Source organism: Mirounga leonina, unplaced genomic scaffold (genome assembly GCF_011800145.1).
Source record: "Mirounga leonina isolate KUSES-001 unplaced genomic scaffold, KU_Mleo_1.0 Mir_418, whole genome shotgun sequence".
NCBI lineage: Eukaryota > Metazoa > Chordata > Mammalia > Carnivora > Phocidae > Mirounga > Mirounga leonina.
In genome coordinates, this window is record NW_023270739.1 from 24121424 (window position 1) to 24148532 (window position 27109).

At 35.4% G+C, this 27109-nt stretch overlaps 1 protein-coding gene across 1 annotated transcript in view; it reads left to right on the top strand.

Moving 5' to 3' along the window:
* EEA1 (early endosome antigen 1) overlaps positions 1-27109 on the top strand; it is a 127923-nt gene that overhangs the window by 67625 nt on the left and 33189 nt on the right. The window contains exons 11-17 of the mRNA XM_034987850.1: positions 3455-3793; positions 11025-11174; positions 12766-12885; positions 19178-19381; positions 21845-22045; positions 23117-23230; positions 25822-25977. Coding sequence (XP_034843741.1) covers positions 3455-3793; positions 11025-11174; positions 12766-12885; positions 19178-19381; positions 21845-22045; positions 23117-23230; positions 25822-25977 — 1284 coding nt within the window. The remainder of the gene's footprint in view (positions 1-3454; positions 3794-11024; positions 11175-12765; positions 12886-19177; positions 19382-21844; positions 22046-23116; positions 23231-25821; positions 25978-27109) is intronic.

Below are 27109 nucleotides of genomic sequence, written 5' to 3' on the forward strand. Positions count from 1 at the left end.
CTTTCTCCAGCTCCTTTAGGTGTAGGGTTAGGTTGTGTATTTGAGACCTTTCTTGTTTCTTTTTTTTTTTTAAAGACTTCATTTATTTGAGAGAGAGAGAGAGAGACAGCGAGAGAGAGAGCACAAGCAGCGGGGAGAGGGAGAAGCAGGCTCCCTGCTGAGGGAGCCTGTTGTGGGGCTCAGTCACAGGACCCTGAGGTCATGACCCGAGCCGAAGGCAGACGCTTAACCAGCTGAGCCTCCCAGGCGCCCTGCAACCTTTCTTGTTTCTTGAGAAAGGCTTGTATTGCTGTATACTTTCCTCTTAGGACCGCCTTTGCTGCATCCCAAAGATTTTGAACAGTTACATTTTCATTTTCATTTGTTTCTGTGAATTTTTTAAATTCTTCTTTAATTTCCCATTCATTCTTTAGTAGGATGCTCTTTAGCCTCCAGGTATTTGAGTTCTTTCCACTTTCCTCTTGTGATTGAGTTCTAGTTTCAAAACATTGTGGTCCAAAAATATGCAGGGAATGATCCCAGTCTTTTGGTATCGGTTGAGACCTGATTTGTGACCTAGGATGTAATCTATTCTGGAGAATGTTCCATGTGCACTAGAGAAGAATGTGTATTCTGTTGCTTTGGGATGGAGTGTTCTGAATATATCTGTGAAGTCCATTTGGTCCAGTGTGTCATTTAAAGTCTTTATTTCCTTGCTGATCTTTTGCTTAGATGGTCTGTTCGTTTCAGTGAGAGGGATGTTAAAGTCCCCTACTATTATTGTATTGTTGTCAATGTGTTTCTTTGATTTTGTTATTAAATGGCTCATGTAATTGGCTCCTCCCATGTTAGGGGCATAGATATTTACAATTGTTAGATCTTCTTGTTGGATAGACCCTTTAAGTAGGTATAGTGTCCTTCCTCATCTCTTATTATAGTCTTTGGTTTAAAATCTAATTTGTCTCATATAAGGATTGCCTCCCCAGCTTTCTTTTGGTGTCCATTAGCATGGTAAATGGTTTTCCACTCCCTCGCTCTCAATCTGGGGGTGTCTTTGGGTCTAAAATGAGTCTCTTGCAGACAGCGTATCGATGGGTTTTGTTTTTTTTATCCAATCTGATACCCTGTGTCTTTTGATTGGGGCATTTAGCCCATTTATATTCAGGGTAACTATTGAAAGATATGAATTTAGTGTCATTGTATTGCCTCTAAGGTGGCTGTTACTGTATATTGTCTGTGTTCCTTTTTGGTCTATGTTGCTTTTAGGCTCTCTCTTTGCTTAGAGGACCCCTTTCAATATTTCCTGTAGGGCTGGTTTCATGTTTGCAAATTCCTTTAGTTTTTGTTTGTCCTGGAAGCTTTTTATCGCTCCTTCTATTTTCAATGACAGCCTAGCTGGATATAGTATTCTTGGCTGCATATTTTTCTCATTTAGTGCTCTGAATATATTGTTCCAGTCTTTTCTGGCCTGCCAGGTCTCTGTGGATAGTTCTGTTGCCAATATAATGTTTCTACCATTGTAGGTTACAGACCTCTTGTCCCGAGCTGCTTTCAGGATTTTCTCTTTGTCTCTGAGACTTGTAAGTTTTACTATTAGATGTCGGGTGTTGACCTATTTTTATTGATTTTGAGGGGAGTTCTCTGTGCCTCCTGAATTTTGATGCCTGTTTCCTTCCCCAAATTAGGGAAGTTCTCTGCTATAATTTGCTCCAGTATACCTTCTGCCCCTCTCTCTCTTTCTTCTTCTTCTGGGATCCCAATTATTCTAATACTGTTTCATCTTATGGTATCACTTATCTCTCGAATTCTGCCCTTGTGATCCAGTAGTTCTCTCTCTTTTTCTCAGCTTCTTTATTCTCCATCATTTGGTCTTCTATATCACTAATTCTCTCTTCTGCCTCATTTATTCTAGCAGTTAGAGGCTCCATTTTTTATTGCACCTCATTAATAGCCTTTTTGATTTCGACTTGGTTAGATTTTAGTTCTTTTATTTCTCCAGAAAGGGTTTCTCTAGTATCTTCCATGCTTTTTTCAAGCCCAGCTAGTATCTTTATAATCTTCATTCTGAACTCTAGTTCCTACATCTTACTAATGTCCATATTGATTAAGTCCCTGGCAGTAGGTACTGCCTCTTGTTCTTTTTTTTGAGGTGATTTTTTCCATCTTGTCATTTTGTCCAGAGGAGAATAGATGAATGAGAGAACAAAATGGTAACAGGGTAACAATGCCCCAGAAAAATATACACTAAACAAATCAGAAGAAACTGGGGGAAAAGAAAGGGAAAGAAAGAAAAAAGAAAAAAAAAAAAGAAAAAGAAAAAGATAAGGAAAAAAAAAGAATATGATCAGATATGATCAGGCTGGTGAATAGATCAATGCCACACACTAGATTTTGAGCGTATTTTCGTCTGTTAGAAGAAACTGCCTCCCAAAATTTTAAAGAAAGAAAAACTTATATATGTACAACAATAAGGGTAAATATGATGAAGGGATGGAATAGGTATAATAAATGTCCACAGATTGAGTCGTCAGATGCTTATAGTGGCTTCCTATCCTAGCTATCTACCTTATAGAATTGAGTCAAAGTTCTGATCCATGTGTTATGTGTAAGTATGTTGACTTAAAATATTCACTATTAATTGTAACAATTCCACTGAAACCAGATTTTGACATTTGATTAGACTGGTTGGTCCAGATCTTTGATTGGAAGTGTCATTTTTATATTTTGTACTTGATAATTCATTGAGTAAAATAACAAAATATGAGGCAGGTAAATTATTTTTAAATCACTGTTTTTACACAGCTAGAAAGAAATTTGAGTTAATCTTAACCTTGTGACTCTTAAAAATAGTCTTTATCAAGAAGAGCAAAAATGAAGAATCATAGCATCTGCATACTAGAGCAGTGAATAGTATTGTTATGCTAAAGGTCTTATCAACTATGGAATTACAACACCCCAAATCAGAATTGCCATTGTATTTTGTTATTGAAAATAATTTTTTAAAAGGTTTTTATTTATTGAGAGAGAATGATAGCATGAGAGGGAGGAGGGTCAGGCAGCCCAATGCAGGACTTGATCCTGGACTCCAGAATCATGACCTGAGCCAAAGGCAGTCACTTAACCAACAGCCACCCAGGCTCCCATTCAAAATAATTTTTGATGATAGAAGGTAGTTTTAGTGTTTAACTCAAATGGGAGACTATAAATATGTTGCATACCCTGAAGAATCTACTAGATTTTAGTGTTTGATTTTGTGTCAAAATTTTGTTGGTAATTCTTAAATTATATTAGTAGAGCTTAGTCAAGTGGGCCAATAATACAATAAGTTAGGATATAATTTAATCCTTTTTGGCTAGAATATGTTCACTGTTTTTATATTGTAATTTTGACTAATTTTGATGGTACTGCTGTAAAAATTGAATAATTTGAATAATTATAAATATTAGCAAAGGAAATTTTTACATTGATATTTCAGAACTTGTCTGAAAAGTTACTGAAGAAAGAACTGGAGTTTACTCAGTTAGAGGAGAAACATAATGAAGAATGTGTGAGTAAAAAGAATATACAAGCAAGCCTTCATCAAAAAGACTTAGATTGTCAACAGCTGCAGTCAAGATTATCTGCATCTGAAAGCTCCCTGCAGAGAATACAGGCAGAACTAGGTGAAAAGGGAGAAGCTACACAAAAGCTCAAAGAAGAATTATCAGAAGTGGAGACCAAGTACCAGCATCTTAAGGCTGAGTTTAAACAGCTGCAACAACAGAGAGAAGAAAAAGACCAGCACGGGTTACAACTCCAAAGTGAAGTTAATCAAGTAAGAGATGTTACTTTTATTTATTGTTTTCCTTCTATGGTTTCTTAGTGTGGTTGATAGTTATTTGATTATAATATAGTTCATTAAAAAAAATTGTCATTTAAAAAAATTAGCTCTTAATTTTCACAACCAGCAGTTTTGAGTCAGATTTTATTTCCTTTAATTTCATTTCAATTTTCCTTAATGAGAAAGAAATCTTAGCACCCCTCATATAGTATTGTTGTGAAGTGTTTATAAATTAGTACCTATAAATTGCTTAGGATGGTACCTGGCACATGGTAGGTACTCAGCACATATTAGTTAATTGTAATTAATTCAAATTGTTGATCATTCTTTAATTTAGAAATTCTTATCGTTTTTCTTTTTTTGTTACTAAATTTTCAAAATATAATGGTTAAACCAATAATATAAAAATATCTATATTTTAAAAGAAAAAAATAAATTAGTCCTGGGCGCTTGGGTGGCTCAGTTGGTTAAGCAACTGCCTTCGGCTCAGGTCATGATCCTGGAATCCCTGGATCGAGTCCCGCATCGGGCTCCCTGCTCGGCGGGGAGCCTGCTTCTCCCTCTGACCCTCCCCCCTCTCATGTGCTCTCTGTCTCTCTCATTCTCTCTGTCTCAAATAAATAAATAAAATCTTTAAAAAAAATAAAATAAAATAAAAAAATAAATTAGTCCTAACAGCTATTTTTATAATAATATCTAACTTAAATTCAAGTTCTATATTCTTATTATTTCTTATAGGTAACATTAAATATTGGTTGAAAAATGGAAATTTGGGGGACATTAAAGTCCTCACCCACTTTTTTGATAATATTCAACTATTTTCACTTAAATGGTAGTGATACTTGCTTTTTTTTTTTTTTTTATTATGTTCAGTTAGCCAGCATTTGGTACATCATAAGTTTTTGATGTAGTGTTCAGCAATTCGTTAGTTGCATTTAACAACCAGCGCTCATCACAATATGCACCCTTCTTAATACCCATCACCCGGTTACTCCATCCCCCCACCCTCTCCCTTCTGTAACCCTCAGTTTGTTTCCTGGAGTCCAGCATCTCATGGTTTGTCTCTCTCTCTGATTTCTTCCCATTCAGTTTTCCTTCCCTTCCCCTGTGGTCCTCTGCTCTATTCCTTATGTTCCACGTCCTTATGTTCCATGTATGAGTGAAACCATACGATGATTGTCTTTCTCTGCTTGATTTATTTCACTTAGCATAATCCCCTCCAGTTCTATCCATGTTAATGCAAATGGGGGTATTCATCCTTTCTGATGGTTCAGTAATATTCCATTGTATATATGGACCACATCTTCTTTATCCATTCATCTGTTAAAGGGCATCTCAGCTCCTTCCACAGTTCGGCTATTTTAGACATTGCCACTATCCTTGCTTTTATGGCATCAGTTCTTCTGTCTTCTTGGCCTGATATATTCTTCCTGTTTCTCTTCTCCCTGATGAACACACTGCTTACCTCACTTGTCACTTTTCTGGTAATCCTTTTCTGAACATTGACATTTCTCCCTCTCTGACCCCCCAAAGGTGGCTTAAGCACATATATATTTTGATTGTTTTACTTACCACAGGATAGTATATTATCATAACTTACGTGTCTTTCTTCACTAGATTCTGAACTCTTCGGGTGCAAAGACCATGTCTTACTCATTTTTTATTTTCACTACCTGGCACATTGCTTGTTTTTTTGTTTTGTTTTGTTTTTGTTTTTTAAAGATTTATTTATTTATTAGAAAGAGAGAGAGAGAGTTGAGGGAGGGGCAAGGGGAGAAGGAGAGAGAGAAACTCAAGCTGACTGCACTGAATGCAGAACCTGACAAGGGGCTCTATCTCATGACCCTCAGATCATGACCCGAGCTAAAATCAAGAGTCGGACCCATTCAGGCATCCCACATACATTGGTTGTTAATCAGCAAATGTTTTAGTGGATAACTTAGATATTTGATGTTCATTTCAGATAAAATTTGGCACTTATGATTTCTAAAAGACATCATGTTTTATTTGTTGGGAGATACAGAACTGAAAAAGGAAACTGTACTTACTTTAAGTGATTACGTAAATCTCATTGAGGTTAAGGCAAGTGCTATCCTATATCAAAGAATGTGAGGATTATAATAAAATGATCCTGTGTATGATGGGAATTTGGAAGAGTTCCTCTTCCGTTTTCTTCCCCCACAATACTTCATTTGTGTAATTATTTTATCCAGTTATGTGATCAGGAAAAGCTTTGCGTGAGACAGAGGTGGTGCATAAAATTATGAATATTAGATAGGTATTGACAAATGACAGTGTGGAGGTAGGAGAATCTTCCAGGCAGAAGGTTTAGTGAGAGTAAACTAGTGTTAAGAAAATATAAGAACCAGGAAGGGACATCTCTTAAGATAGGGTGTGTGTAATAGAAGTGGACTACTGTGATTGGAAAGAGCATTTGGAATCTTATTATGTAGGGTCTTGAATAGCAGGCTGAGAAATTTGGGCTTTATTGGTTTTCAGTGGGAGGAGGGGCATGAGGAATTTTTGAGAACCTACTCAAACATATTTTTATACAAAGACTCGAACATGTGATTATTTGGTTTAGTCACAATTCTGTAGTAAATAAAGAGATCATACTGAAGACCTTGAAGTTACACCATTTATCTTCTTTCTTTTAGCATGCTGTTTGCATTCTGCCTTAGTATGTTTCAAATCTGTCCACTTCTCTTCATCTACAGTGCTCCTGCTCTTAATTTAAGCCACTGTATTGGCCTTCTTAAAGTTTTCCTTCTAGTTACCTCCTTAATTTGTTTTCCATGCAGAAGCCAGAGACATCTTTCTAAAACATGAAGGATATCACTTTTTTTGTCTGCTTATAGTGGCTTTGCATTACACTTCAAATTGAATCCAGATGTCTTACTTTGGCATGTGAGTTTCTGCAAGTAGCATGGCCCACACTGTGCCTTCGAACTCATCTCCTACCACTGTTAAGCTATGTTGATCTCCTTTTAGTCACTCAAACACACCAGTGCTTCAAGTGCTTTCTTGCCTTAGGTCCTTTGCCCATGTTTTTTTCTTAGTATGCCCTTGACTTCAGTTCTTCAAAAGGCTGGCTCAGGTGTCATTTTGTCAGTAAGGACTTCCAGGACTGCTCTCTTTAAATAGCTTGTTTCCCCTTCTTTATTTCAGCAGGCTTTTTTATTCTTCTTTATAACACTTTACAGTGTATAATTAGTTTTTTGTTTACTTGCATATTGTCTACCAATCCCATTGGACTGTGAACTCCTTAATGTGAGAAATTCGTTTTATTTTATACTCTGTCAGCCTCTATGCTTAGGACTTTCAGAAAGCAAATATTTATATTTTTTAAAGATTTTATTTATTTATTTGTCAGAGAGAGAGAGAGAGAGCACAAGCAGGGGGAGGGGCAGGCAGAGGGAGAGGGAGAAGCAGGCTTCCCACTGAGCAGGGAGCCTGATGTGGGGCTCGATCCCAGGACCCTGGGATCATGACCTGAGCTGAAGGCAGAAGCTTAATTGACTGAGCCACCCAGCCATCCCTTTCAGCAAATATGTATTGGAAGGATGGAAGTGAATCTCACCTTAAACTTTTTAAAATATTTTTTATATCCTTAAAGAGTGTAGGCATGAACTGGTTTCGTTTTGCTCTGTATCCTTAGCACCCGTTTTGGGAGTGACAAAAGTAGATAGTGGCAGCTGTGAACAGAGGACTTGAAGACAAAGCAGCATATAGTCTTCATATTTGTGTTTATGAGCAGTTCTAAAATAGCCACAGATGTGCAGATAATGATGTTACATAATTAAAAGATTAGATGTCATCATTTTAATTTTTAAAAATTATCTAACATGCATCTTGAATAGCACAGTGGATTTATTTATTTATTTTAAAGATTTTATTTATTTGTGAGAGAGAGAGAGAAAGAGAACATGAGCGGGGGGTGAGGGGTGGTGGGGAGGGGCAGAGGGAGAGGCAGAAGCAGACTCCCTGTTGAGCAAGGAGCCCGACTTAGCACTCGATCCCAGGCTTGATCCCAGGATCCCTGGATCATGACCTGAGCCCAAGGCAGACGCTTAACTGATTGAGCCACCCAGGTCCCCAGCATAGTGGATTTAGAAACCAGCTGCCTGAGTTCCAGTTCTGTGGCTTACCAGCTGTGTGATCTCAAGCACAGTATTTAACTTGGGCCTGTTTGCTCATCTCTAATATGGATAATAATGGAATCTTCTTCATAAGGCTATATATATAAGGATTAAATTAGTTAATATTTGCATTTAGAATAGGGCCTGGCACTTAGTAAATATTGTTAGGAGTGTAATGAGTAAAGAATTATGTCTATAGGTGTACAAACTGAATTTATTATAGCGTATATACATATATATGTATATCTCAAAATGATTGTGATTTTAGGGTAGACCATTCTATTAATAATTCCAGTGTTTACTATTTTTACTCTTGATTTAATCTCTTTTTCTTTAACATGTTTACTCTAAAATGGTATAGACATCCGTTTAAGTAATTTTGGCCTGCTCCTACCCTTGGACAGCTTCTTTTGGGATTCTTTTTTTTTTTTTTTTTAATTAAAAATCAGGGATTTTTAAAAATTAAAGATCAGGGATTTACCAGGAATTGTACAGTAATGAATGACAAAGTTATTTATAGTACGTATCCCTTTTTCTTATCCTTTTACTAAATCTACACTTCAGAGCAGTAGTTCTCTTTAATTTGGTTGGTTCTCAGTTCCGTCTGCACATCAGAATCACCTGGGGAGATTTAAAAAATTAACAGTGTCAAGACCTCACCCTTGGTCCAATTAAATCATAATCTCTGGCATAGTCCCGGGCACTGGCATATTCAAATGTTTTCCCTGTAATTGTATTATGCAGTTGAGTTTGAAAACTGCTGCTTTTTAAAGTGTTACTTTTTGGGCGCCTGGGTGGCTCAGATGGTTAAGCGTCTGCCTTCAGCTCAGGTCATGATCCCAGGGTCCTGGGATCGAGTTCCGCATCGGGCTCTCTGCTCCTTGGGAGCCTGCTTCTCCCTCTGCCTCTCTCTCCCTCTGTCTCTCATGAATAAATAAATAAAATCTTTAAAGTGTTACTTTTTGGCAAGTTTCCTGAAGCTGAACATCATCTGATTCTTGTTACGAAAACATGGATTTCTGGGCTTTAGCTCAAATGTATTAAATCTAAACTTACATGGGAGGAGTCTGATTATTTGTGCATTAATAATGATGTCAGGAGATTCTTTTATTTTTTGGTGTGTGTACAACATGGTAATTTGACAATTCTATACATTACTGAATGCTCATCATGGTGAGTGTGGTTACCGTCTGTCACTCTACCATGTTATTACAGTATTATTGACTGGGTTTGCTATGCTGTACTTTTCATCTCTGTGACTTATTTTATAACTGAAGTTTGTACCTCTTCATCAGCCGGAGATTCTTATCCAGCAAGTTTAAGAACTAGACGTGGATGATGCCTATTTGTAAGAGATCACACAATTTTTGTGCTTGAAATATGAGTATACCTTGAAGGCCTCCTTTGCTTTTACATATCAGGATTGTGCCTAATTATTGTAGTCAGAAGGAGAAGGTTTGGGACTTATAGAGCGAATCCACTGCATATTAAGAAGAAGAACAAAAAGAAAGATGTCAGAGTGCTGGCTAAGGACAAGGATAAAATAAATGCATTCTCTTTAACTGGTACTGATTCTTGTTTTAGCTAGATGGGAACATGTTTTACTTTAAAAATTAACTTTTGTTTTCTTTATTAAGGATAGAGTGTGTTCTAATAGCCACAGGTTGTTTCACAGCATAAGAAAATAGTGGGTGACCACTTTTCTGATAGAACTTTGTTTTATCCTGGGACGCCTGGGTGGCTCAGTCAGTTAAGTGTCTGCCTTCAGCTCAGGTCATGATCCCAGGGGCCTGGGACAGAGTCCCGTGTTGGGCTCCCTGCTCACTGGGGAGCCTGCTTTTCCCTCTGCCTGCCGCTGCCCCTGCTTGTGCTCTCTCTCTCGCTCTCCGACAAATAAATAAATAAAATCTTAAAAAAAAAACCAACTTTTCTTTATCCTGTCTGACTATGAATTTTTATTGGAGAAAAATGCAAGTGTAGTGCATATAAATATAAATATGACACAGAGGCTATAGATTCTTGATATTTTCACATTTAACGTGGAACAGTTTTGATTGAAATCAATTGTGCAGAATGTTATTAATTTTTAATTTTGCTGAGGCACATGCATTTGCATGTGTTATGAGACTGGTGTGTAGGAACATTCTTAATGTGTAAACCTTGCCAAATGTCTTGCAACTTTTTAAAATATCATACAGCTCATTTTTGTTCTATATTCCCAGCACTCATGCAGTTTTCTTTTGAAATTAATACAAACTTTTTTTCTTTTTTTAATGGAACTTCCCCCTCCCCCAAGAGAAACTGACTACTGTTATCTAGTAGTATTAGAGAAAATAAAGAATTTGAGAAAGTGATAGTTCTAAGTTCCAGGGTAAATCTTTCCTTTAGTTTTAACTGGGTGGCATTTTTAAAGTTAATGAATGAGGGCCACCTAATATTTTTTTAAAAAATATTCTTTCTTCTCTTTTATTTAGAAATTATGTGCCAATTCGAGGACTTGGGAATGCTTTGTGCTCTATTCAGTACCCAAATGTAAGAAGTTAATTGTGGTGGTTTGTAACTATGAAAAAGCGAGATTCACTATGAAATTAAAAAAAAATACTGTGGAATTGGTCTGAGTGTGTGCCTTGAGTGTCTTGATTTTTTTTTTTTTTTTTACTTGGACTCATGACCCTGAGATCAAGACCTGCGCTGAGTCGGAAGCTTAACCGACTGAGCCACCCAGGTGCCCTGAGCATCCTGATTTTTAAATTTTATTTTATTATTTTAAGCTCCTCAAGTGATTCTAACACTCAAGTCCAAACAAGAGCCTTTGGTTCGCTGTATTTTTGTTTGTTTAAGAGAACAAAAAGCCCCAAAACTGTGATGTTTAATCAGTTTTATGTGATCCATCATAATTTATGTGATTAAAATTCAGCTGAATCTTAGGTTCCCCCAAAGTATATGAAAATTAAGATTTATACTTATCTTCGTGAGAAAGAAAACATTGTTTAGAAGGTAGGTAGGTGGTGGTAGTGATGTGGTGATGAGTGTGTGTGTGTTTTTACATATGTACTATACAAACTTTTTCTTTTTCTTTTTTAAAGTTACATAGCAAACTTCTGGAGACAGAGCGCCAACTAGGTGAAGCTCATGGTAGGCTAAAGGAACAGAGACAACTTTCAAGTGAAAAGTTGATGGATAAAGAACAACAAGTGGCTGATCTACAGCTCAAACTTTCTCGTTTAGAAGAACAGGTAAGCTAATTTCAAGTGAGTTTATAGTAGCAAGTTTATTGATAGATTTGAGGCATCTTATGTAGTATTATGGTTCAATTTTTTCATTGTTAAGAGCTTTAATTAGACATTTTTACTTTAAATTGTGACATTTATTTCTCCCCAATAAAAACATCCTACTTATTATTAAATATATTAGGTCATTTTGTTGTGACTGTATTCTCTAAAGTTCTCAATTAAAATGTGTTAAGAAGACTACTCCTTTAGCTTAGGTAAGAAAGTTTCTGGGGGTGAACCTTTATTAGGCTGCTGAAGGGGAGGAGTCTTCCTGCCCAGGAAGGGCAACTTCCCAATAAAACAGTGAAGCATGAACACAGTTGGTGAGGATCTTTAAAATTGACATGTATTTGGTGCTTATAAACTTGGAGCTTGCATTTAAGGATTTTCACTTTTGCAATTTAAGCATAAGATTGAATGCTATCCTAATTAAAGGTGTGGTTGCCAATAATGGTAACTATTTTTTGGTTAAAGTAAAAGTTATCATTAAATTATATCTTTTACTAGAATTGAACAAACACTGAGAGTTAAAATCTGTAGCTTCATCAACAGATTTTCTTCTAGATCCAGAATCTTAGACATGATAGATAACCCATTCTTTTCCAATAAGCGATAATTATGTTGTAGAAAAAAACAAAACAAATACTGATACTGTGGTTTAGATTACTGTTACAAAAAAATCTGTATGTAATCAATTCCTTGATCATATTAGTATACAAAAAAACATTAATAAACTAAATGCCAACCTAGGGAAAAAATTGTGTTCTTAGGATTAGAGTCTATTCCTAGGGAATAGTTTTATAATCATGAGATTAAGATTCTATAAGTAATGAGATACTGCTTTTTTTTTTGATAGTTCTTTTTTGATTAATATATAATGTATTATTTGTTTCAGGGGTACAGATCTGTGACTCATCAGTCCTACACAATTCACAGCGCTCACCATAGCACATACCCTCCCCAATGTCCATCACCCAGCCACCCCATCCCTCCCACCTCCCTCCACTCCAGCAACCCTCAGTTTGTTTCCTGAGATTAAGAGTCTCTCATGGTTTCTCCCTCTCTGGTTTCGTCCCGTTTCATTTTTCCCTCTCTTCCCCCATGATCCGCTGCCTTGTTTCTCAAATTGCACATGTCAGTGAGATCATATGATAATTGTCTTTCTCTGACTTATTTTGCTTAGCATAATACCCTCTAGTTCCATCCACATTGTTGCAAATGGCAAGATTTCATTTTTTGATGGCTGCATAATAATCCATTGTATATATACCACATCTTCATCCATTCATCCATCAGTGGACATCTAGGCTCTTTCCATAGTTTGGCTATTGTGGACATTGCTGCTATAAACATTGGGGGTGCATGTACCCCTTCAGATCACTACATTTGTATCTTGGGAAAAACCCAGTAGTGCAATTGCTGGGTTGTAGGGTAGCTCGATTTTCAACTTTTTGAGGAAACTTCATACTGTTTTCCAGAGTGTAATGCCAGATATTTATGAATGATAGCATTATGCCTTTAAATCATGAGCTGACAATCTACATTTTTTTTTAAGTTGAAGGAAAAAGTAACAAATTCTACAGAATTGCAGCATCAGTTAGATAAAACAAAGCAACAACATCAAGAACAACAAGCTCTTCAGCAAAGCACTACAGCAAAACTTCGGGAAGCTCAGGTAAATATTAGTATTTGAATTATTAGCCTTTTAAACAGAAATTAACCAAATCATTATTCTTTTGTTGTGGTCAAACTAGATAATGAGAAAAACTTGATTATGGAGGGCTTTGATAATTTTCAGTATCTGGATGATCAGAAAATCTTTTTCTTTTAATTGCTATGTTGAAATTTTCTATTTTAAAATGATTATAACTAGATTTATTATACATAGACTTATTTATATAGAATATTTAAATTTTATTAAATTTCTTTACTAAATAAATTTACCTATTTAAATAAAATATATTTATTTGTTATGTATACAAAATAAATTTTTTATTACTTATTTTTAAAAGTACCCTGTTTGAAAAACTTAAAAAATGCAAATAAAATTTCCTGATTTAGTTAGCCCAATAAAAAACATTTTGTATTTTCTACAGTAGAACTTAGTAATTTTTGGTCATGTCTTTCCCTGCTTTAGAACTATCATATGAACATTAGAATTGTAGGTATAGAAAATATAAGTGATTGGGTTAAATATATACAGATTCTATAGCCTAGCTTACAAAATTGAAAGAAGTAAAATTTTTGTTTTGTTACAGCGAGGGGAAGAGGGTGCCCAAGTATTTGAAATGAATTTGACTTTGACATTCATTTATTCCTTCAATCTTTCATTAATTCGTTGAATATTATTGAGCACTATATGTCAGGCACTGTGGTAAGCACTGAAAATAAAGAGATGAGTAAGACACGGTGCCTGCCTTCTAGAAAATGGCAGTCTAATGATGTGCACACAGAAACAATGTTGGAATTTAAACGAGGCTGTAAGTAATATGTCTCTCTTACCCTTCTGAGTTTGGAGAGTAGGATGGGAGTCAGATGGATAGAGATAAAAATATTCTACTCATTTACTTGTTTTTTCATTTATCCAGTCAACAAATGTGTATTAATGTCTACTCTTAGCCAAGGAAGTGATTTTGTGGATATGGCAGCAAATGAAATAGACAAAGCTGTCTGCTCTCATGGAGTTTAGTGAGGGAGACAAAGAAAAGACAAGGTAAATAGGCAAAATATGTAGAGTGTTAGATGGTGACAAGTGCTATGGAGATGAAAAAGGAACAGGGAGTAGGAAGGATCTAGGGGGCTGGAGGTGGGACTGCAGTGTTAGATAGGATTGGCAGGGAAGGCCTCTCTGAGAAGATGAAAGACTCGAAGGAAATGGGAGTGTGAGGCATGTGGATATTAGAGAGAGCATCAATACATTAAAAGACCCTGAAGTGGGAGCATGTCTAAGAAATAATCAGGAAGCCAGTGACTGTAGTGGTATAAGTGATAAGAAGGGTAAGAGGGGCACAGAGTCACAGAGATCACAGAGAATGAGAACATATCAGGCCTCATAGATTATTTTAAGGATTCTACTGTGAGTGATGTGAGAAATCATTGAAGGGTTCTGAGCAAAGGAGTAACATGATCTGACTTATAATTTCACAGGATTACTCTGGCTGCTGTATTGAGAGTAGACTGTAGGGACACATGAGTAAAGGCAAAGAAATTAGCTAAGAGACTACTACAGTGATCCAGATAAGAAATGATATGGCTTGGATCAGAGTGGAAACAGTGCAGGTAGTGAGAAATGGTTAGATTCTATGTATATTTTAAAGGTAAAGCTGACACATTTACTGATAGATTGATGTGGGATATAGAGAAGTCAAGGATGATACCAAGAAGTTTGTCCTGGGTAGTTAGAAGGATGGAGGTCAAACAAGATGAAGACTGAGAATCCTATTGGACTTGGCAACATGGAGGTCATTGATGACATTGATAAGAGCAACTTGGATAGAGAAGGAGGTATGAAAGCCTAAGGGAAGGGGTTCAAGAGAAAAATGGGAAGAGAGAGTTTGATAAAATGAATATAGATAACTCTAGGACTTCTACTGTAAAGAGTAGCAAAGAAATAGAGTAGTAAGACTGAGGTAAAGAATTTGGCGTAGGTCTGCAGCCAAATGTGCTTTTTTATAGTATACCCCCGAATTAAATTTATTCATCCAGTCACAGACAAAGCTGGAAATGAGGCTCTCAACTTCTTATAGGCAGGTTGTCTCTTAGACTGAGGGGAGAGCAAGGGGTGAGTTAAATATGCCTTAGTTCCTTATTCTAAACTTGGAGTTAGTTAGATTCTCATTACCTGGGGAAGAATAAGAAAACGATGTCAAAGAGGCCAGGCAGTTTTTCCTTATGGAAACATGAAAAGTCCTAAAAACTAATTAAAGAGGTGTAATCAGTGTCATTCTAGGTGTATATATGTATATAAAATTACTATGGTAGCACAGAGGGCAGTTATCTAACTCAGAGTCTGGAAAAGAACAGTCTTTGGAAACTTCTTAAAAGTGACAAATTGAATTGCAAAGGATATGTAGATGTTTTGGGTTTGTGAAGATGATTATAGTAAGAAGTATACCCCAAGTAGAAATTAAAAGGACAAGGATACTGAAGCTGATATGAACTAAACTGTTAGGTTTTGCTGGAGCTTAAAGTGTAATTTAGAGATCAGTTAGAGAAGAGGCCAGAGCATTAGACATGAGTAAGTTTATAGAAGGTCTTGTGTGACATTTATCTTTGAAGATAGAAAGGTATTAAAGGTCTTGAGATAGAACTCCTGTGGCCAGATTTGGTTTTTAAATAGGTCATTGCTGTGGTTTTGTGAAAGGTGGATTTCGGAGAGAATATTCTGAAACAGGAGTTCAGTTAAAAGACTAATATATGCAGTAGTTTAGATGAAAATAATAATGCCTTAGTTCAAGCAATTGTTAAAAGATGTCATAGGGCAAATATGAGTAATACTTGGGCAGTAAAATAAGTAGGACTTAATAGTTGTAGGGAAGAGAAAGACAATGACTTTCAGATTGATAACACTGGGTACATGGTAAATGGAGACGTCATCAACTGTGTGAGTGAACATGAGACAAATCACCATTTCATTGGGCAGTGTGATGAGTTCAGTTTTGGACATTGTTGAGGCACCTATAGGATATATTTATTTAAAGCTTAGAGGAGGGGACCATGCTATATATATTAGCTGTGAGAAACATCACTATATATGGGGTAAATGGAATTATTAGAATAGATGTGATCAGCCAGGGAGGCAGTGGAGTGGGGAGAACAGATAACTGATTACACAGGACTTCTGGGAAACATTAGCACTTAATGGCATAGATGAATGGAGGAAAAGCAGCCCACAAGAAAGAGAATGATCAAAGTAATTAAGGAGAACCTGCAGAGTGGAAGCCAAAAGATTGGGGAGAGTCAAAAGTTGGGAGTTATCAGCAACTACAAATGTGGATGTGTAGTAGGGATGCCAAGTATGATAAGTGAAAAATGCCCATTATATTAAACTATAATTATATAAGTATATATTCTCATATATTAAGAATAAGTTAGTGACCTTGTTAAACATAATTTCAATAAAGTGATAGAGATGGCTGAGTTTTGATGAGTAAATGAGAGGTGAGGAGTTGGAAAAGTAAATTTGAATTACTTTTGAAATTGACTGGGCAAAGATGAGTGGGGCTTGGTCTGGGAAGTGTGTTTGAAAACAAAAGATACCCGAACACATTTATAGTCTAGGACAAAGGGTCTGGTAGAGAGGGAATAATTGAGGATATTGAAGGAGAGGTTACAGAAGTAATAAGGTATTGAAAAGCTATGAGGTAACAGATACAATGGGTGGTAAACTTGAACTTATCCTTTCTTGAAGAATATTCTTTGAAGCTTGAGGAAAGGAAGTAAATATGGATCTATCTATCTTTATAGATAAGAGGATGGAAAATCAAGGTGCATCATCCCAGAAGATTTGCCCACCTCCTCCCTTTTTTTGGATAAAGTTGGAGATGGTAATAGTTGAATGAAAGGCAGGCAGATGTTAAGAATCTGGAGAGAATATTGAAGCTTTTAAGTAGTTGTTGAGGTGAATATTTGAAGGTAAGAACCACCTTAGTCAAGTGAAAGGGTTGACAAGATGCTTCTGAGTATATGATGGAGGTTGGACTTTAGAACTCTGTAGTGGCAGCAATCTATGAAGGTTTATGATTTTGCTCTCACAGTGCTTAGAAATGTAGGTGTGGAATCAGCAGATTGCAACATTGATCTGGGATTGGGCTTTTTTTTTTTTTTGGATGGCTATATTGGGCATTTGAAAGTGAAAGGAATTGAAGAATGTTGAATCATTGAGAGAATAGTTAAGGTTAGCTCATATCCATGTATTAGGTTCAGGAAGAGAAATGAGGCATAAGCTATATATGCTAGAAGAAAATTGAGGTCAGTGTCTGTTTGGCATTGAAGAACAGAAATGAGGTCATGAAATTGGAAGATGGTCAGGAAGTTGTGGTTACAGAGTAGGACAGTTGAAATTTTTCATTTGGAACAATTTCAAGTGGTTACAAGATCCTACATGTGAGTGATTGAATAGAATGAGTAAGGGTCCAGGAATTAAGATGATATGAATGTTGAGGCTGTGCTCTTAATTCTTTGTGTATTTTGTGTTTCCCAGGAAATTGGCAGAAATTGGGATTGGGAGAAAAACTAAATCAGGTCTCAAGTCTTCAGTGAATGAGGTAGGGATTTACAGATGATAGCAACACAGAATAGAGGCTAGAATAAATGAGTAACATACTCCCCAAAGGAGCATGAAGCTTTTACATGATGGGGAGAGTTATGGGGTGAAAAACCAGAAAGGAGTCAACCTCCCTTGCTTGCCCAGCAGAATGGTCCTTATGTATCCGAGACTGTTGAGGGATAATCAGCATCTATAAAGGGTGAACCAAATTTCACTTCTGACTTGGAAATAGAGTGACTGTTCTGGAAAAAAGCTTAGGCCTGGAGCTGTGGTTCCAGAAGATGAGTGGGATGTGGAGAGAGGGATCATTAGTGGCAGGAGCAGAGAATAAGAGCAGATAGGTTAGGTTGCCTTTCATTATTTTGTGATTGAAACTGAGATGAGAAACATGTTTGAAAGTGATCTCAAATAGTGCAGCATTGGTGCAAATTGTTGAGAGTACCAGGTGGTCCCTGACTAGATCTGAGCAAGGTAGTGTGGGGTACTATAAGGTTTGCAGAGGGGCTTGTTAGGGTCTGGTTTTAGGGAGAGGTTCTCTCTGGCTGTCTTAGAATGACTGAGGCAGAGCCAAAGGCTGTGGGTTAGATAGCTCCAGAATATTAATGGGCATTGTTCTGGATGTGGGCTAATGACCCTGCTCTGTGTAACACTAGGCCCTTGGTAAAGTAAAAGAAGAGGGATCCCTTGATATATCAATAGAAGAGTCCTATTGGAGTATTGAAGTGAGCCTTCATGAGTGTGCATGTGTTAGAGTGCAATCCTTTATTTTTCTGTTCATTCAACAAGTATCTTAGAGCATATGTATCTTGGATACATCAATGAGTAAAACAGACAAAAATCCTCACCTTTGAGGAGCATACATTCTGTGTGCTCCTGTGAGGGGGTGGAGGGAAACAGGTAAACATGAAAAATAAGTAATTCACTTAGTGTGTTAAAAGATAAGTGCTATGGAAAGGGAAAAAAATTTCAGGAGACGGAGTATTGGGAGAGGCTGCAATTTTATTTTATTTTATTTTATATTTTAATTTTTTAAAAGATTTATTTATTTTAGAGACAGAGAGTGCACATGAGTGGGGGAGGGGTATAGGGTGAGGGAGAGAAGCAGACTCCCTGCTGAGCGCAGATCCCAATGCAGGGCTCAGTCTCATGACCCTGAGATCATGGCCTGAGCCAAAATCAAGAGTCGGATGCTCAACTGACTGAGCCACTCAGGTGCCCTGAAAGGTTGCAATTTTAAATGTAATGGTCAGGGTAGGCCTGATTGAGTAGGTGACATTTGAACAAACATTTGAAGGAGAGGGGATGAGCCATGTGACTTTGTGGGAAACGTATTCTAGACAGAAGAAATAGTGCAAAGGCCCTTCAGTGGGAGTGTGCCTGGTGTGATAAGGAGTAAGGAGAGTCCCACGAATCTGCAATGGATTAAACAAGAAGAGTAGTGGGCAGTGAGGCCCGAGTGTTAGAATAAGAATGTGGTTAATTGAAGGTTTTTTTTTTTTTTTGAAATTCTAGTTTATTATCAATAATACAGATTTATATTATTAAATATATAGTTCTAATTAAGTTTACCATGTTAAAATGTAATGAGTAACTAAAAAATGTAAGACTGTTTGAGTTGCAAAATGTATTATCAATTATGTTTAAGGAATAACTTTTTAAGTTCTCTATCCTTAAGGTAGTAGTTTTCACTTCTTTACAGAATGATTTAGAACAAGTACTACGTCAAATTGGTGATAAGGACCAGAAGATCCAGAACCTTGAAGCCTTATTACAGAAGAGTAAAGAAAATATTTCCTTACTAGAAAAAGAAAGAGAAGATCTTTATGCAAAAATTCAGGCTGGTGAAGGAGAGACTGCTGTTCTTAACCAGTTACAAGAAAAAAACCATACCTTACAGGAGCAAGTAAGCATGTCAGATTTATTCTATTTTTAAAACTGACTTTTAGCTTTCTAAATCTTACTAAGTGCTTTATTTAAATGACTCTTCATTCTGGTTCTTTTTAGCACTTTTTAAATATTATGTTTTTTTGACGAATACCATCTCATTTACCTTAGAGATAGGTTGCTATTGTAGTAAAAGTAAGTTAGCATAATTTGACAAAGAAAATCTCAATTCGTGTCCCAGCACATAACTTACTACCTGTGTGACCACAAGCAAATAAATTTACCTTGTCAGCTCATTAGAAAAGTAGAGATGTTATTAATAATGTATTCTTGCTTCATGGCATTTTGTGATATTTTGAAAAAAGAATGAATAACAACATAAATATATAAACTGAAAGTACTAATCAAGTGTTAGTTGATACTATGTATTGGTTAATATGTGGGCTTACTAGTAAATTATATTTTGGTCCTGATATGTCTTTGGAATATGGAGCTAATAATAATTTTGATAAGTTGCTTATATAGAATTTATAGTTGCTTTTTTGGAAGAATTGTCCAATAAGAGAGTTATAATTATCTAAATGAGAAAATAGTAAAACAAAGTATCAGTAGGTAATGCCATTTTTCTAATTCTTTTTAAAAGAATAAATAAAAATCTATGTACTTGTGCTTCCTGCCATGTTGGAGTAACCTATTTAGTCCTTTCATCATAAATGATTAGAACAGTAGAAAAATAATGTGTAAAACCACTGTGTTCAGATATTGTACAATAATCAGTGCAGGGCTTTGACTCCTGAGAGAAGAGAAGCAAGGGAAGTGAACCTTTTGACCATTCCAGCTTTTGCCCCGGAGACATTTTCCAGACTGAGGTGCAGGTTGGCGGAATCCAAGGAAAGCACAGTGGTCTCACTGAACTAAGGAGTGAGATATTGAAGTTCAGAAAGGTTGAGGCACCTGACATTCGTAGGGCAGAGTATCAGAGAGGAGGGAACAATGGAGAGAAGCAGCCCCAGAAATCTGCATAAGGGATCCACTTGAGCCTTTAGCTGACTGCTAAACTTTGCATTCATATGGTAGGATTTCATGAGGCCAGGCAATGAACAAGCATTAGGAAGCTACAAACTGAAAAATGATCAGGGCTGGGAGATGTTCAGATCTAGGAAGAGAATACAGATGTGGTTGAACACTTTGGGAACATTTAGTAGAAACCCCGGGAATGTTACACCTTAGGGTAAAGCTAAACTAGCCCTAGGGTAAAAGCTAGTGTACACCTGACCTAACAAAGCATAAAACAAACCTCAAAAGGATCCAGCTGAACCACATGTATATTAACTGCCTGCTGGAACAAAATTAAACATTTTTGAAAGAAGACAACAAAATCAAAACTTGTTAACATAAATATAAAAAAATTACTAGACATTCAAAGAAGAAAACATGTATGGCTCTTAAAATATACCTATTACTATAAAGGAAAAACTATAATAATGGAAATAGAAGTGGAAATGATAAAAAAAAGAATTAAATAGAACTTCATATATATATTTAATTCCATATATATATAAAATTAAAATTTCATTGGATGGGCTTAATAAATTAAAAATTAACCAAGTAGAAAGCAGTATAAACATTAAGACAAGGCAGTTGAAACTGTCCAAAATAAAACACAGAAAAAAAGTTGGGCTAAAAAAAAACCCTCAAAAAACCAAAAACCAAAAAACTCTGCTTTAGTGACTGTGGGACAGTATCATGTAATCTAGCATACATGTAATTGACGTGACAGAGGGTGAGGAGGAGAAAAATATTTATTGACGTAATGGCTGAAAAAAATGTCAACTTGGTTAAAAATATGAACTCATATATTCAAGAAACTCAGTGAACTCTAAGCAAGGTACACCAAAGAAACATCAGATGAATTGGATTTCATCTAAATTAAAAATGTTTGCTTTTCAAAAGATACCATTACAAAAATAAAAGCCAAGGCACAGACTGGGAGAAAATATTTGTAATACATATATCTGACAATTCAGAAATATTCAGAATATATAAGGAACTCTTATTATTTAGATCAGTGATTGTCTGGGGTTAGAGATGAGTGGAGGGTACTGACTGCTAAGGGGCATGAGTAAACCTTTTGGGGTAATTGAAATGTTCTCCATCTGATTGTGGCAGTGGTTAAATGAGTGTATGTATTTATCATCTCAAGCTGTGCAACTAAATTGGGTGAATTTTATTTCATGTAAATTATAGCTCAGTAGAGATGGTTTTAAAAATAATGGGAATCTGAATTTATTGTTGTTTTCTTATAGTTTTGAGAGAGCTTATTTTGGAAAGATGTGAATAAATTTTCTTGAAAAAAATAGGGAGATAAGCTATAGTAGAGCACTTTAATATTCTCATGGGCCTTAAATTTGCTTGCTTGTTTGTTTTAGTTCTTATTATATCATTTGTGATCTTCATAATTAGAGTCTTGCTTGTACGATAGGTAACTCAACTAACAGAGAAGCTGAAGAATCAGTCAGAAAGCCATAAACAAGCCCAGGAGAATTTGCATGACCAAGTGCAAGAGCAGAAGGCACATCTTAGAGCTGCACAAGACCGTGTTCTTTCCTTAGAAACTAGTGTCAATGAATTGACTAGTCAATTAAATGAGAGCAAGGAGAAGGTCTCCCAGCTTGACATACAGGTAATATTGAATTATGCAATTTAATGTTAGTTTGTCTGAATAAAGCACCTATTTTAAGCCATCAAATGTTGTAAATTCTGTTTCTCTCTCCTTGTGTTTCTCTGTCTCCCTCTAGTCCCCACCACTCTCTCCCTCTCTCTGCCTTATTTATTAATGGAAAAACATTGGGAATAGGAATTATATAAAGGTTGTATCTAGACAGTTTGTTGAGCTTTCATGTTTGCCTTTTTTTTCCTTTATCTCTTCTGTCAAACTATACCTTCTGAAACCATCAGATTTTTTTTTGCTTTTCCTTTTTTCCATGAAATCCTTATTGTTGTTTTTGAAGTTCAAAGTCATTTGATATTATACCATTAGATTTCTATGTTAAATACTTTTTGACTTTGATTTTTAGATTTTACTTTAAAGATTTGATTTAAAAAATACATTTATATATGTAGCATTATATATTTTTAATATACATTATTTCAGAGCCAATATAGAAGCCTTGTTCAGTGAATCGATGGGATGGGAATTAAAACATTTCTTTTTCCATTCTCATTGTTGGTTTCTTATCCTATACTATAGTAGAGAAAGTCATAGAAACATTTCTAAACCTTGATTTTCTTTATTTTAGGAAAATAATTCAATTGAAAATAAGAAATATAGACTAATATAACAGGGTTATTTATTAATTTGGAGGAAGAGGATACACATTTCTTCCTATTTAAAATAAAATTTTTGTTTTGTAATTTTGTATAAATTTTGTTAGATGAGTTATATGATAACCCAATATTTGGATGTCCAATTTGAGAGAGGGAGAAGTATTTTGGTGTCACGTAGGGGCATATATATCATCATATATATCATGATAAACTTCATCATTTATCCAAATATTTATTAGGAGTCTTTTCTCCTACATGTTCCTGTTTGGGGGATAATCACATACTTAATTTTCAGTGTCTAAATCCTTGTGTTTTTTGCTGAAGGACTTAATTTTTAAAATAATTTAGTGGCAAAAGCAGTGTATGTTCAAGCAAGGGGAAATCAAGAACTAAATACGAATTAAATGACTGGTCAATTTTGTTACAGATTAAAGCCAAAACTGAATTACTGCTATCGGCAGAAGCAGCAAAAACTGCTCAGAGAGCAGATCTTCAGAATCATTTGGACACAGCCCAGAATGCATTACAAGATAAACAGCAGGTATGTGAATGTGATGCAGTTTCATTTGATAACCTAATGTTTTGGTAGATGCATTAATTGCAAACATGTATAAAAATGATACTCAGTTTTATTAATGTCGTGATCAACTTGCTTGTTCCCTTTGATTTCTCTCTGAGTTCAGAACCAGTTGAGTGGTAGATGCAAGAGTCAGACAGATGAAGATAAAAATGTCATTTTTGTTTTTGATAAAGCTCAACTGGTGTGCAGCTGTGGTTGGGCTTCTTAATATTTTATCACTCTTTAGTGTAGACCATGGTGTGGAGCCGAAATATCTACTCCTAATTGTTGAATGGTTGCTTCATTCCATCAAGTGCCAGTGATTGGGAATGAGAGACAGACTTTCACACCTGTTTTAAGTAGGTAATGTGGGCCATGACCTGGATATACTTACCACTTGGAAGCAGGAAAACACACACATTGCAGTAAGAGTTACTCTTTTATCTTGGGAGTAAGAATAAGTAGAGTTGTAGGGAATGCAGAAGTTACTTTTCTCAATACTTCTGATAGAATAAAAGCTTACTATTTTAGGGCCAAGGTAAAAATGCTGATAGATTTTTCTTCCTTTTACTAGACAGAAATTTTTAAAATTTACTTTTTATTTGAGAGGTTACACTGGTTGTTGGTCTATTTTTTTTTTAGCGATATAGTAATGTATCAAGTTAACAAAACTGTTTTCTATATTTACCCTTAACTTTAATCCCATTTTCCTCCTTAGATGGAATGTTAAATTTGGTATATATCCTTTTAGAGTTCTGTAAGCATTGAACAGATAGATATGTGTATATAAATATACACACAACACACACACATACTGGTATTTTTCTTTTATGCACATAGAATCACTGTGTATGTATGTTCTGCAACTTTTTACTCACATTTTTGCTAAATATATCTGTAAAGTACTTTCTGAGCATGAGATCAGTGCTAGAAACTGTAATGGAAAGAGTATTTATAAGAATAATCACATGAAAGTTTAAAATTTTTTTTCCAGATATATCACTAACAAAATTTGAAAGCACATAGCAAAAGAATAAAACATTTTCTGAAATGTGTCTGATGAAGGGTTAATATCCTTGGTATTTAAAACACTTAGGAATTAAGGGACCCTACAAAAAAAGTAAATGATAGAAAATATGTTAACAAATGTTCAGGTTCATTAAGAATCAATTGTAAATTAAGACAGTAACAGAATATGCCCTTATTGAGGTAAGATGTGTGTGTTTAACACTGGAAGGTTTGGAGATGGTGTAGAAGAATAAGCCACCTTCATACATTGCTGGTGGTTGTATATGTTGGTTCAACCTTTTTTTTTTTAAATTTTTTATTTATTTGCGAGAGAGCGAATGAGAGACAGAGAGCATGAGAGGGAGGAGGGTCAGAGGGAGAAGCAGACTCCCCGCCGAGCAGGGAGCCCGATGCGGGACTCGATCCCGGGACTCCAGGATCATGACCTGAGCCGAAGGCAGTCGCTTAACCAACTGAGCCACCCAGGCGCCCATTAGTTCAACCTTTTAATGGTGGTAGGGAAAGCTGTTTGGCAATATATTTCAAGAACTTTAGGATTTTTCATTCTTTAGCTCACTTTTAGTTTTTTTTTTTTTTTTTCAAGATTTTATTTATTTGACAGAGAGATAGCGAGAGGGAACACAAGTAGGGGGAGCGGGAGAGGGAGAAGCAGGCTTCCTGCTGAGCAGGGAGCCCGATGCGGGGCTTGAACCCTGGGATCATGACCTGAGCTGAAGGTAGATGCTTAACCAACTGAGCCACCCAGGCGCCCTCACTTTTAGTTCTTTATCCTAAGGGAATAATCATAGTTTTTAGGATGCTGTTTACATTTCTGTTAATAAAATGCAAAAAGTTTAGTAGCAATCTAAGAATCTAAAATAGGACATTTGGCTAAAAAATGGTCTGGATCACATAAAATGGAAATTTATGCAAATATAATGGTATTTTAGAAAATATGTCACAATTTCATGATGCATTGTTACGTTAAAGGAAAGGTTATAATAAAATAGTATGTAAAGTGAGATTCTCTTCCTGTTCTAAAAGTATAAATCAAAATACATACAGAAAAGACTAAAAGGAAAGTTAGCAAAACATTAATAGTGATTATTTGTGGGTGGTGGATTTACTAGTAATTTGTATTTTGTTCTTTCCGTGCCTCTAGATACTACAAATGAACAAGTTTCATAGATGTGGTCACTGTTTTTAAATGTTATTTTTTGAAATGGCATCTTGAACATTGAAAACAATTATAATATAAAAGTATTATTTTACTATTAGCCTATTTAATATTCGGTTGTATCTTTTGGCTCCTAAAATAACTCTTCCTAGAAAAAGTTATTGAGTGGTTATGCATATAAACTTAGTATCTCATGCTGTGTACAGTTTCAGTTCAGATCCTTTATACTGGTAAATATAACCTCTGATTCATCATTAGACTTCTTTCTAGTCTTACTCCAATAGTTTCTTAAATAAAATTAGAATTTTCAATTTTACTTTGATGAAACATTTGGGCATACAATAAAGTAAATCTTACCAAAGTTTTCTTCAATTGTACTTTTCTATAGGAGTTAAATAAGATCACTACTCAGTTGGATCAGGTCACTACAAAGTTGCAGGATAAGCAAGAACATTGCAGTCAGCTGGAAAGTCATCTTAAAGAATATAAAGAGAAGCACCTCTCTTTAGAACAAAAAACTGAAGAATTAGAAGGTCAGATTAAGGTTTGTATAAAAGATACTGAATTTACCTATATTTTCTGCTGCTGTAGTAATGGAAACTGATAACGTAGAAGGAATTGAAGATTTTAAATTTGCAAACAAGGGTGAAGTTGTCATATAAAACTTTAAATTACATGTAATTTTTCAGGTCTTAATTTTGAATTCCATCTTTAATTTTAATTTCTTCATTAATGTTAAAGTGGCTTTTACAAATGGCAGTTTTAACATGTATACTGGTTCCTTTGTAATATGTAACTATTTCAAAGAAACAACCAACCAGGGATCTACTCTGTATTTATAAGGAACTTATCCTTTTGTTGTTGTTGTTGTTATGAAGCCTCTTCTGTTCCATCATTCCCATCTTCTTACTCCCTTATTCCAATATATAGTTCACATATGACAGACTTCTTTCTTTAAACTTTACATTTATACCCTTCGGATTTTGTTTTTAGTTTAATAATAAGTATATACTGTGGTAAATTGTTTCTTACTTTAACACAGTTCCAAGTGAAACTGTTGATTTTCTAAAGAGATTAAATGACTAGACCTATCAGAAGAGGATTTGACCTGAGTCCTTTGTCCTTTAAATGGGATCTACTATCAATTAAACAAATATTTCTCAAATTACTATTTATGTAAGCTATACCTTCACAATCAGATGAAACACTTCTGTAGAACTATTGGATCTGTATGTGTATATGTGTATATCAACACTGATACAACATGGAAGAATGTTGTATGTTTACAGTTCTGTTTATGGGTTATTTTTCTTTTCATTATGGCCGGTGATGATCATAATGACAAATTACTTTTTGTAATGTTTGAAAAGAATAGAGAGACCATTTTGCTGAAAAGCGTCTAATGAGAATTCTCTTTGGGTATCTTTTACAAATAGTTATTTAGAACCAGTAGTGTCTCTTGTGATTATCAGATCTTTAACATTTGGTAATTATTTTAGGAAGTATTCCATGTGTTTTATATAGTTATTTTTACAGTTACATCAAATATCCAGTATAAGTGTTGAATAAGAGCCACATTACCTAGATTGGTTTATAAAATATTTAGGGTACAAAATTATTAGGACTATATAAGAAAATGCATTGCTCATCGATACTTAAACTTTACACTTAACAGC